The following is a 13,779-nucleotide window of genomic DNA, read 5'->3' on the forward strand; positions in this document are numbered from 1 at the left end:
AATTGTAGAAAAATAGAAAAGATTTTGACTGAAAACAATATTCTTAATGGTGTCAAAGATACCTACCCTGTAATAGGAGCGGCCACCATAGAGACTTCACTATTGCCTTCAATTCTACCCATTAGCCTGGTTTCCAGGATTGATTCAGCCAAATGCAAACTTTTTTTTTTTTTTTTTAACTCTGAGCCAAATGTATCCGGCCAGGACAGCTGCTGCCGTTGTGCATCCCTGTTCATTTCTATGGCATGTTTTGACACACAGAAATCTTTCCCTAATTTTTGACAACAGCTTGTTCTTGCTACAGCCTTGCCTCATATTTTGTGAGGACTGTCCATCTCTAACATTTGTCTGCTTTAAATGTTCGGTCTTCGTTAGCTTCCACAAATTTATATCTACCATCCCCACAGCGACCTCATATGTCATGGAGAATATGGCCAGATGGTCCCCCTTGTACATAACCAGTGCGGTTTGGATAAACCAGCAAAGGAAAAAGTCAATGATTTTAAAACAATCCTGATACACTGCGGACGTCATAGTATGTTCCCTCACAATTTGTGTAGTTTCTTTTATGGTTTTTCAAGGCTTTGGTTCATCCTCCAACTCAGGCTCTGCTGTATACTCACTCTTTACACCCATAAATACCCATGTCAGTAAATCCTAAACCTTCACTGGGTATTTTTTAAATTCATATAAGAACTGGGGGGTCTCTACAGAAGGTGCCCCATCCATTTTACATCTGCAGTATAGATATAGATGTTTAGCCCCCTCATCAAACAACCATATTAGCCATATCTGCAGACTTTCAGTACTCCTCTGCCAAAATTTGTCAGCTATTTCTAGTCTTTCTTGGTGTGAGAAATCCTACATGAGTCTCTGGGCCCATCTGTGCCCCTCCACATCATTATCATCTACCGGAATTTTCATTTCATTTTTTACAAGCGGACAGGCTTGTGGCCTCACTTGTCCGGTCACAGCAGAGCTCTGTTCTGTTATCTTGATAAGATCTTTGAGCGGGAGTATATTTATCCCCTGAGGATTAAAAAATGTCACTGTCCCACTTATCAGGTTCCATTCAGCTGGAGCATTGGCAATCATGGTTTGCACCTTGTGGGTGCCAGTGCTTTTTATATTTATAGCACGCCATTCTAAAGGCTGCTTTCTCTGCCACCCCCTGATAGTGGCTCGCTTTGTCCATGCTGAATTGCAGTTCTGCCTGATGTACTTGCAGCTGCCTCTCTCTATCAGACACCTTATGCCGGAGAGTCTCACATTCTGTATTATATCCCTACTTATTCTCCCAATAAGCAACTTCCAGCCCCCATCCCTACCCTCTGAGCAGCACCTCTTTTCTTTCCTAACTGGATTTTCTGTAGGCTAGATGCTATGACTTATGGGGGAATCAAGATCTACCCCCCTTCCTAAAGTTCTGCCCTTTCCCCTGTCTCTGCCCACACTTTTGTCACTACCACTCAGGGAGCTTCAGTCCAGTCTGGAACCTTAGGAGCCTGCTGTTCTGGTCCCTTCTTCTTACGCCACTTATTACATACTGACAGCATGTACGAACAGTCTCATTGATCAGATACGGTAAAGCACTGAAATCACAATACCCAAGCTTATATAAATCCCAGTCTGGGATCCTGTAGACTATGCTAGCTTTGTTGTGCTTCACACTGTATAGTAAGGATATAAGAACCAAAGTGCCAGTATCCTGCAGATTCCCTTTCTGACTGGATCCGGTACACGTGACACTTCACATACGAGGTCAGCACAACTGTTTATCCCAGTTCTATTAATAATTATATATGCTTGGTTATAAAAATAATCAGGAAGAAATGATATATGCAATGCTATATGTCCTTTATGTGGTATGGTCTCTTCTGTAGAAGAGCTCAGGATTGCAGAATGCCTCTCTGATCTTCTCCTCCTTTGTCCAGACTGCATTTGATTAACAGAAAAATAGTTGACAAAGTATGATCAAGTAGTAGGGATCAATGTTCCTCCAAGGAGTACTTTCTTTTTTCTCAACCAAGGGAAGGAAAAAGAGGGGGTGGTCTTATGGTTATTTCAAAACGTTCTCTAAAATTAGTACCATACAAAGTTGATATATCTGCCCCTTTTGAAACATTAGTATTAACCTCTGTCTTATTCAATCTTTGATTGGTTTATTGTCCAATCAGATTATTAGCACACAGCATGTCTCTGCTGGTATAATAGTTTGCAAGTAGCACCCTTGATATGGCAAAAACTTTAGTAGTTGGTGATTTAAATCTACAGGTTGATCAAATTCCCATCTTCAAGGTGTATAAGACCTTTCTCAACTGTATGGAAGCTTTGGATTTAAAACAAGTTATCTCTGGTGCTACCCACAGATTCGCGCATACTTTGGATCTGATATTTAATAATCAGAGCACTATCAAGATTGACCCAGCCTTAATTAACATTAACACAATTCCTTGGTCAGACCACAATTTAATTTCTTTTAATGCTAAGTTTTTCCTGCAGATAAGCAGGCTGATTTAGCCATACTGTCCGGTACGTCCCTCTGGGGCAGCTAGGTGGAGCTTCTTAAAGATGACAGAGCTTTGCTCTGTGTGCGGCTGCACGTCCTTTCCCAAGCAGCTCCATTTTCTCTTCAGTCTGTTCTTTCCATGTTGCAGGCTGTACGCAGAGCTTTTTTCTCTCCTCAGAGAGCACTAATATTTTTTTCGTCAAAATGCCTCCAAGATCGCCTGGCTTCAAGTTTTGCCAGTGCAGGAAGATTGTCTGTCACTGACAGGCATAATTATTGTTAGTTATGCCTGGGCCCGGACCACAACCAGGCTTCTTGCAGGGACTGTAGACACATGTTCCCCTGGTCCCAGCACCAACATGCTGGCAAGATCTACCAGCTGCGAGAAGGTAACTCTAGGTCTTATGCCCCCAGCTCAGAGCGCCTATCGGCCCACTCTTCTCCAGGGACGCAATTAGACCAACCTAAAAAATCCAAAAGGGTCGCCTCTGTGGAACTGCCAGACAAGCGGCAAGGACAAGCGGGCCAGTCCCCCTCCGTCCTTCAGCGCCCCCAAGCCACCCAGGCGCGTGGAACATTGGGAGAAGCACCAGCTCAACCACTGAGGGAATCTGTGTCGTACGGTGTCGAAGCTTTGACGCAGCCAGCCAGAGTGCTGCGCCACACCAACACGACACAGACCACGAAGCACCACACATGAGATGCGCCATCGATGCATGCGTCAAAGTCGAAGCAGAAGGAAGAGTCTCCGCTCAGCGCATCGAGCATCATCGCCGGGCGTCATTGGGATCGACACAGGAGAGCTCTTTGACACAGGGGCACGTCGAGTTGAACACCTCAATGCAGAAGGCGTCCAGAAGTCACCAGGAACCAGCTGCCTTCAGTCACTCAACTGGGAAGACCTCCCAAAAGCCTCTTCCGGCTGTAGACCCATAGATTGTCTTCACCCATGACGAGTTGTTGGAACTCGGATTCTCTGATGTGAAGCCGACATCTGAATATGCGTTCACGCGCTCTTCTGGGTCCTCTGAGCAAGTCTACTCGGATTTGTCTTCAGTATCCAGACAGATGTCTTCATGGCAATAACAGGTACCCCTCTGAAAGTGGCACAAGAGTTCTTCCGCAATGGAATGGGCACGAGTCCAGCCCAGAGGTCCTGACTCTGACATCCTGCTGGCAGCACTGCCTCCAAGAAATTCCTCGGCAGATGGCTCGACATCTCATTCTGGCCGTGGCGACCTGGCCTCACGGGCGGTGTCACAAATTTCCAGGATCTTAACTCAGTTTCTCTCCTCCATCGAGGATCAGGGAGGTAGCAAGATTCGCCCTATCCCATGTGAGGACACCCGCCCACCCCCTGGGCAGGCCACTTTCACCTCTCCGCAAGGGGACAATAGTCCAGGGCCTCGACCCAGCAGCCCAGCCCTTCAATATTCTCCGCAACCTGATGTCTCCCTGCAGCTCTCACCACCATAGAATATTTAAAAATCTATATGGGAACAATTAATAAATGGATGCTACACAATCGGTTAGCATTAAATGGCACAGTATCCCAATATCCTCATCTATCTGAGACTTGGGCATTAATATATGAACCTAATCTTTCCATGAAAACCCATATGAAGAATCAGATTCAGACAGGGTACATGAAGCTTAGGATCCTTAGACAACTTCATCCGTTCTTGAATAAAGAAGATTTTAGAACAGTTTTACAATCTTTGGTCTTTTCCGGCTTTGATTATGGGAATTCACTCTTTTAAGGCCTTTCTAATAATGCACTCCGCCCGTTACAACAGCTGCAAATGTACGAATGCTGTCCAAAAGAAAAAGATACAGTCATATTAAACCGGTGTTAGCCTCTCTACACTGGCTCCCAATACAGGCAAAGATAAAGTATAAAGTGGTAATGCTGATGCATAAATTAATCATAAAGAAACCCACAGGTAAATTCATTATTGTGACCCACGTTTTAATAACAGATATAATTAAGACCATCATAAAAGAGCATGTGATATCTCATTTATTAGCGGTTATACAGCTTTGTGCTCAATAACTTTAATCATATCTCTCATAAATTTTTCAACATTTGTTCTGCAATTAAAAGGAGTTTCTGAAAAAATCAACACTTATCTGTAGCTCCTGGTCACTGTAAAAATATGGGAGCAAAAAACACCAACCCGACACGAATCATGTTTCGATACTTCCTCAGAGATTGTGTTTGACCAGTCATTTGTTAACTATTGCAGTTTTGTTATAAATTATTCAATCAAAATAGAAACTCTTGTAAAGGATCCAAGAGATGCATGCTCAAAATGTTGCTGAACCACAGAAAAAATGTTGAAAAATTTGAGACTTATGATTAAAATTATCGAGCGGTATACCATCTGGGTGGTTAACACAAAGCTGTATAACTGCTAATAAATGCGATATCACATGTTTTATGACGGTCTCGATTGTATCTGTTATGAAGACGTAGTTCACAGTTAGTGAATTTACCTGTGGATTTCTTTATAATTGATATATACTGCCGCAGACGATTAGGTTTGTTTTATTGCTGCATAAATTAATCAGCTATGATAAAGTACCCTGGTTGGGCGCAGTTTTGCAGATATATACTTCAACCTGAACTCTAACAGGTAAATTTTAAAAGGAGCACGCAAGTGCCCATAAAGGCACGTATTGGGCACGCGAGCAAAAATACACTTAATTTTATCTCGTGTGTGTAGGTATATGCGTATCATTTAAAATATCCCTATAATGCATATGTTTGGAGCATTTACGCACATACTCACAAATGACAATGAGGGGGGGAGGGAGCGAGAGAGAGAGAGACAATCTGACACACTATATATCTCCCACTGTAAGAGGGGCATTTTCAACTCGGGGTGGATTTGGTGGGGTGAGTTACAAGGGTCTACAGACCCTTGCGCCCTAGGCAGACCAATGTAACACCGCCCCCCCCCAACCCACCCTGAGTTGAAAGTGCCCCTCTTACAGTGGGAGATAAAGTGTTCAGGATCCCTCTGGCCCAAAATCTCCAGACTTGCGCCTCATCAGGACCAGTAGTAACATGGCGTGCATTGCCATGTTCAGCCTTACAAAATTCGGAGGTTACACGCGCAAGTCTTGGCTCCACCTCGCAATGCCCATTCTCCGCCCCTTTTCTGCCTCCTTATTCTTGACGCATATACTTCCCAGCTTCTTAAAATTCATGTTGCTCGCATGTGGCCCAAATATATGGGGCTGTTTTTGCGCGAGCAATGCTTTTAAAATCTACCTGTAAGGTCTTAAAATAAAGGTCTGATGGAAGTTCCATTAGTTCAACAGGCACACAATTTTGTAAACCACTGCGATGTATTTAGAGCATGCAGGATAGAAGTATTTAAAAATAAATGCATAAAATAAATAGTCTGTTACAGTCTACTGCATCTCTTATCTTATTATATGAAGCCTGTGAGTGCTTCTGTGGGGGGACGGGGGGAAGGAGCATTTCATCCTCCCCCAAAACTCCAATACATAGCAGCATGGAATGCTTTTTATTTTACAAAATTAACATATGTTTACTCTCTTCCCCTCCTCCCCCCCCCCAATTTCTGAGTTACTGTCACAAGCAAGAAGCAGATAATCGATAGTGGTTTCAGGAATGTGCTAAACTGCTTCTTTGTAAGGGATAAATTAATCTTGTATCAGGCACATACTTCTGCAGAGCCCTGTAAGAGATAAGTTAACACATTCTGATCTGGCCAGGTCCAAAATAAGGCATTCCCTTACAGCTCATGTATGTCCTCTCTTCACCCTAGTTCTTGCGTGTCCTCTTTCTGCCTGCCAGCTCTTTTATTCTATTTATCCCTTTGCGTTCTCTTCCACTCCAATTACCTCTCAAGCTCCCTCGTACTTTCTATATGCCTACCCCTGGCCGAGTTTCGCTCGTAGAGCTGCCTCAGGGGCAATTCAATTGGCAGGACTTAAAAAATGCCTGCTGGGCTGCTGTCACAATGTCACACTGTCACAAAATCACGTATGGATATACATTAGTTCCTGCGGAATGCATCGACAATCATTTTGCTGCTAATGCAGGAACTAATGTATATCCATACGTGATTTTGTGACAGTGTGACATTGTGACAGCAGCCCAGCAGGCATTTTTTTAAGTCCTGCCAATTGAATTGCCCCTGAGGCAGCTCTACGAGCGAAACTCGGCCAGAGTTGGGCATATAATAAAGGGCTTCGTTTGATCATCCGATTCCTATTGTTTTTACTCTAACACAGCCAACTGGATCGGCTTCCGCTTTGCTTTTTGGGTATATGCCTACCCCTCCAGCTCTCTCATTCTCACTCTACCCCGTTTCCCTTATTCTCCTGCATATTTTTACCTCTCTCCCCTGGCTCCTTCATCCCCTTCATTCTCACCACATACATACATATATACTTCTCCTGTATCTCCTCTACTTGCCTTATCTTTCACTCTTGACCCTTTTCACTCGACAGCCACATACTCTTTTTGCACCCCCACTCCAGCCCTCTCTCAAGCTCTCTGTTCTCTCACCCTGGCCCAAGTTCTCTCACACCTGCTGCTGGTGAAACACGTGGTAGCATGGACTGTGGTCAGTAAGAAAAAAAAAAAAAAGGGTGCTAGACATTCCAGGCTTGCATTGCTAACTTCAGGGAGGTTGAGGGTGAAGGAGATGACATTCACTACCTCCTCCTGCCCTCTTATCTCCCCTTTGCTTTTGCCCACTTTCATCATTCACCTTGTCTCCCTTCGCTTTCACCGAAATCATTCAATACTCTCCAGCTTGGTGCTAGGTGGGGGCTTGCTTCTGCCCTTTGCCAGCATGGCAGAGCCTTCCACAGCACAGCTGCTATGTCTTTACCAGCCCCCGCCCTCCCTTCTCTGTGTCAATAGGTAGCATTGCTCTCCTAAAATGTAGCATAAATCAAAGTATGCTTGTATTGTAACCAGTAATACATTTATTCCAGCTGACTCTTGCATAAACACTCTTAAAACTTAATTTTAATATTTTAATTTTAAAGCCCTCCCCCCCCCCCAAAAAAACCCAAGTTGAATAATTCAAAAAACTTGTGTGCTCAAATAACTTTCAAAAGCTTCTAGCAAACCTTATATATGAACAGGCCATTGATAACTTTCCCTGGGTTATAATAACTCAGTAATTCACTTTAAGACCTTTAAATTCTAGTCTAGTCAATGATTAAGGAAGGCATTTCTTATTCTATGAGATAATGAATGTTATCTTCCCAATTGCTAAAATTTTCTCTCTGGTTTTTCATTGGTTGATTGTTGTTATATATTTTATGGACATCAGAAATATAATTGCAACTTCCAATGTGTTGGGAAGGGCGCTCTCTCATACACCCATTGTTGTAGATGCCTTTCTAAAAAATAGTTCCCCCTAAATTTTATGTAGATGTTTGCTGCCCACTTTTAGTCATAAGGCTTTCCTTAAAAAACCCTAATTTTGGAATATAGCCTTTATAAATTAAATCCAGTGCTACAACGTGCAGATATGTTTTAAATTAGCAATTCAGATCATTAATTTTAATGCGGATGCATGTCTAAGACCTTTACAGACCTTTACAGAATTTAAATTATCCATGATGATTTTTTTAAATTATGAAAAAGGTAGACCCAGATTACCTTTTGATTTTTGTATTCAATTCTTTTTATTGATATATAAACAACAACTGATAAGCCCAGGAGGCACATGTACGGTGTACACTGTAAATAAAATAAACTGCAACACCTAATACATTATAGCATTCTCAAAATGACATCTTAGTGGACAGTATGAATATAACTCAGGGTATAATAATAACTCAGAAAGATACACAGATTACCTTTTTAATGTACTGAAATTGTACCAACTATCTCGAACTTTGTGATCACAAAGAAAATCCCTCTTGGATGTTCCCTCAGTTAAATCTGCACAACTTTGTGAGATGCATCAAGAAGCTTTCTTTATTTGTGGTCCATCTTTATGGAATGCTCTCACAGACTCTCTTCAGGCCCAAGAAAAATATAAACATTTTTTGCAAACAGTTAAAGACATTATTGTTTCAAGCAGCTTTCTGATTCATAATTTCATTTTATTATGTTTTGTTATGTTTTTAATTGTTTTATTGATGTTTTCATATTTGTAGTTTTTATTTTATCCATCCATCACATTTTTTTTTGCTATAGGCAGAATAGAAATATTTTTAAATAAATTTACAGACCAGGTTTTTTTTCAGGCCATAGAGTTCTTTGCCTTGTAGCAAAATGAAGAAAAGCTTTGAGCAAGAAAAGTATATACGTCATCTAATGGGAGCTATTGACCATTGTATTACAGAACTACAATAGACACATCCTTCTTTACATTTTGTAACACTTTTTCTTTTCTGTTTTAAGCATGAAAGTCTTGGACAAGGTACCTTTACCAAGATATTCAAAGGTTTAAGGGAAGAAGTTGGAGACTATGGTCAACTGCACAAGACTGAAGTCCTTCTAAAAGTTCTAGATAAATCACACAGAAACTATTCTGAGGTTTGTGTTATATTTATCAATATCTTTATTCATGTAATATGTTTGTTCTTTGCTGTGTTTTGGATGCAATCAAGTGAATTTTGTTTGCCATTACATGCAGCGGATTTATTTCCACACTAAAAGAACCTAGAATCCTTGGAAATTTTTATATGAAGCTTTCATATGGTGTTTTGTAGCCATTGAAGCCATGGCACACTTACCCCTAGATTCATCAAAATGCTATAATTTTCCATGGATAATGCCCGTGATAAGAAAAAGGGGCGTGTCTATGATGATTTTAGAATTTACCGCACCATGCGTTATGTTAGCGCTTTGCATAGGTAGTATCCTGGGGTACGTTAGCTTTCACACCACGCGATACTTGCTGTTCGCTACTCGCAAAGTGCCCAGACAGGCTCTGTGGGTGAAGAGAGAGAGACTCTTTATAAGGCCTTCATAGTAGTCAACTATTTATACCACTATAGGAGTGCCAGCTGATAACTTGAGGTGAGGTTTTGGTGGTGGTTTAGGGTTTGGGGGCCAGTTTTACATGTAGAGTGAGATGTACAAACAGCACAGTACACCTCAGTGAAGATTTGACGTCAATTGGAATGAGGAAAGTGTCTCACAACGTTGAGATTTCTACAGTATTCTCTCGCCCTAGCTTGATGGGCTTTATATCAGGGTACTATCAGCCTAGGGCGAGAGATTACTGTAGAAATCTCAACGTTGTGAGACTTTCCTCCTTCCAAATGATGTCAAATCTTCACTGAGGTGCACTGTGCTGTATAAACATCTCACTCTGCATGTAAAACTGGCCCCAAAACCCTAAACCACCAGCAAAACCTCACCTCGAGTTATTAGCTGGTCCCCCCCCTATAGTTGAATACTGTGAAGGCCTCCCCAGAAGCGCACTTTCTCTCCCTCTCCCTCACCCTCATTTCTCTCTCTCACTCTCTCTCTACCCCTCTCCCCCCACTTCACTCCGCTCTTCCCTAGCTCAAAAATGGCCGAAATGCAATTTGCAATCTTTATCACAAAGTGCGTTACAGTTGATTCGGGCCCTTCGCACAGCTTTAACACCAGGGAAAAAGGTGTAGTTATTTCCGGCGTTAAAGTGTGCGGTACGCTATCGCACAATGAATCCTGCCCAAACTCCTCCCCAATCCGGCCCCTATGAAAAAAAAATTTGCATTCGCGCAATGCGATACTATTACTATCACATGCGTTATGGTGTTATCGCGGATGTCAACTCCATAAAGCATTTTGATGAATGACTCTATTTTGCTGAATATATTCTCACTGATACCTGGCAAGAAAACGTTTTTATGCAGCAATTGCTTATATGTGAACAAATAGACTTCCACTCTTTTATTGTAGACCTAATATTAACATGGCTTGATATAAAGCAAAATCACTTATAATGCTGTCAGTTTGGCTCCCAATTTTCTCTTTGTTAAAATACATATCTTTTATATTTCATGATTTTTTAAAAAATTGATAATGATAGAATGCAGTTATTTTATTCTTAGCATTTTTGTTTTTAGCAATAAAATCTTTATTTTCATGAATGCTTTATCTCCAGCATCCAAAAAAATGGTACAATATAAGATTATCATATCTATCTTATCTGTTACAGCAAAATATATACATTTGATAAAATGGACCAAATTTTTTAATCCCATCACGTGCCGTATATCAGAATATTGTTGATGAGGAATAATAAACAAAATACCAAAGTTTGTACCATGCTCAATCTGTTACAAAAAAAGCTTGTATTCTTCATGACTTGTTAAAATCTGACTCCAGACTGTTTATGTATCACTGAATTATGTGCTACAGAAACTGACATCCCTGCTTTAAATCAGTTGTCCATCTGATTATACTAAATCATCTCAGCCTAGAGGTTACAAACCTCAAAAACAGTTAAGATTTGTCTGGTACATTGCTCTCCAGGTAGTTTATCACAAAATAGTTCATCTTTTTTGAATTTTTGACAACTGCCAATATTGATTAGACAGACACATTATTGTTAGGTGATTTCAATTTACACCTTGATCAACTTCCATTGTTCACCATTATGTGAAGATTTCTTAGATATATTATCAGTATTTAACCTTAAATAAGTTATTTTTGCTGCAACTTACAAAGCTGGTCATATGCTAGATCTGCTATTTGTAAATCAAACCCATTTCTCTCATAATCAGTGATTTGGATATCACTCCAGTACCCAGGTCTGATCACTTCTTAATTTCCACCACAATTCAGTGTCCTACCATTTTTCCACCAGCACCTGAGTAGTGCACAATTGTTGGGAGACCGCATTTTGAAACAGATACATTATTAAACAACCTATCTCCAACAATGATAGATCTACCTGCAGACTGGATTGAGAATGCTATTAATACCTGAAATCATAATATCAGTTCAGCCTTGAATCAGGTAGTTCCATCCTATATAAAAACCAAAACATATGTAACATATGCTCCATGGTTTTCTAAATACATTAACTGAATTAAAGAGATGCCTTTGTCGTGCCAAAGTTAAATGGGTGCAAATCTACTCCCCCAATGATCTACAGGAGTACCATATAGCATTAGCAAAGTATAGATCCTCAATAAACAATGGAAAACGTATATATTTTACAAAGCAACTAGATGGATCCCTCAGTAAACCAAAAGAATTATTTGCCATAGTTAAAGCATCTCATTACAAATCTCTGTCCTTACCAAATTTCCTCCAGCAGACTTGGGTTCTGAGCTATGTGTTCTATTCACAAACCACATAAAAAAAAAATCACTAGCCCTACTCTGTATCTCAAGTTACCAGATCAAAATATAAATATAGAGAAGGTACCATGGTCTGACCACTATTTAATAAATATCAATATCATATCACCCGCCATTCCTCACAACTCACCTCAGGCACAATCATTGTTTCTTAAACGTCCCTATATTGACCCCATGCAGTTTAAAGATTAACTACAATCTATACTGTCCACTTCTTCAGATGATTCTTTGGACAACATGATGCTAAATTAACACGATACAATCCAATCTGTCACAGAGTAATTAGTGCCGTCTAAACTTTACAGTTAAAAGCAGACAACAAGAGCCAAATGGTATACATAATCTCTCACACTTTCTAAGCAAACCCTTAGAAGGGCAGAAGCAAGATGGCGATGTAATCTATCATCAGAGAACTTAAATTCCTATCGTAATTTACTTGATCAATACAGAATAGCTATCAACTTAGCTAAAAAAAATCTTTCTTCTCAAAATGTCTTAGATGCCATGCAAAGCCCAGGAGAGCTTTTTCACATTGTTCATAATTTGACTAAGTCTCCATCATCCATTAATAATCCACAATTTTCAGACTCTCCAGCAAATTCATGCAAAACGTTTGCCTCATTTCTTTCAGACAAGATAGCTATCATCTGTGCTACTTTCCCAATATACACACCCCCTACAAACAGTAATAAACCAATTCTCTGGACTAAATTTGAATCAGTTGCTACAACTGAAGTATTACAAATCATTAATAAGCTTAACTCATCATCATAACCATTAAACCTTTGCTCAACAACACTATTAAAACTTTCCAGTCACATAATTTTGGATTCAATAAAACAAATTATTTATCGTTCTTTATCTTCAGGTTACATGTCTTCACACCTTTAAAAAAGCACTTGTTCGTCCTCTCCCCAAGCAAAACGTATCCAACTTCAATGATCCAGCTAACCTTCAGCAATATCCTTGCTTTCTTTTCTTACAAAAATAATGGAATCATGCATTCTATCTCAGCTAACAGACTTTCTTGATAAAAATTCAGACATTGATCAATATCAGTTTGGTTTTGGCTGTTATCACAGTACAGAACTTCTTCTCTTATCCAGTGCTGATACCATGTTCAGAGGATTTGACATTGGTATTTGCTACATTGTAATTCTATTAGACATAAATTCATCATTTGACACAATAAATCACAACATCCTCCTAACTCGTTTGACTCATGCTGGAATATCTGGACTGGTGCTCTCCTGGTTTCCCTCTTACCTCTCTGAACGTTCTCATCAAGTCCATATAGCCTCCTCTTCCTCCTCTTGGCACCCTATTTTACAGGTATACAATAACGCGCTCTGATCTCTCCGCTGTTCTTTTTAACATTTACATAGCTCCTCTTTGTACTCTCCTTTCAACTCTTGGCCTCATTTACTACATTTCCGCCAAGATATCCAGATCTTTTTTCTCCATGAAATCTTCATGGACTGCTACCATTGATTTTGCCACACTTTGTCTCTAAAGCATTAAAAGTTGGTTATCTCATAACCTGCTAGCACTAAACCTTAAAAATACTGAAGTTCTCATTCTAGGTCATTGCATTAAATATGAGATTCCAAATTCCTTCTGTTATATAGAAAATTTGATTATATCTAAGAAGGTATGGAACTTAGGGGGGTCATATTCAATTCATCTCTATTTATGAAAGCACATATTTCACATATTACAAAACCACATTTCTGAAATTAAAAATGCTACAATACAGTAAACCATACTTAGGTCAGAATGATTTCAGAACTGTTCTCCAATCATTCATTTTTTCATCAATAGATTATTGTAACTCACTCTTCATTGGTCTGCTGTAAAACACTCTTCGTGCCTTACAGATTACTCAAAATGTAGCAACACTACTATTAATTGGCTCTAATATACGCGATCATATCACACCAGTTTTGTTCTCACTCCACTAG

The 13,779-nt window shown here is 40.0% G+C and overlaps 1 protein-coding gene across 7 annotated transcripts in view; it reads left to right on the forward strand.

Moving 5' to 3' along the window:
* JAK2 (Janus kinase 2) overlaps positions 1-13,779 on the forward strand; it is a 419,848-nt gene that overhangs the window by 249,308 nt on the left and 156,761 nt on the right. For all 7 annotated transcript variants that reach the window (XR_003858317.1, XM_029613659.1, XM_029613675.1 and 4 more), the window contains one exon: positions 8,916-9,050. Coding sequence is in view for 6 of the 7 variants with exons in the window: in XM_029613659.1 (XP_029469519.1) it covers positions 8,916-9,050 (135 nt within the window). In the remaining variant the exon portion in view is untranslated. The remainder of the gene's footprint in view (positions 1-8,915; positions 9,051-13,779) is intronic.

Source organism: Rhinatrema bivittatum, chromosome 1 (genome assembly GCF_901001135.1).
Source record: "Rhinatrema bivittatum chromosome 1, aRhiBiv1.1, whole genome shotgun sequence".
NCBI classification, from domain to species: domain Eukaryota; kingdom Metazoa; phylum Chordata; class Amphibia; order Gymnophiona; family Rhinatrematidae; genus Rhinatrema; species Rhinatrema bivittatum.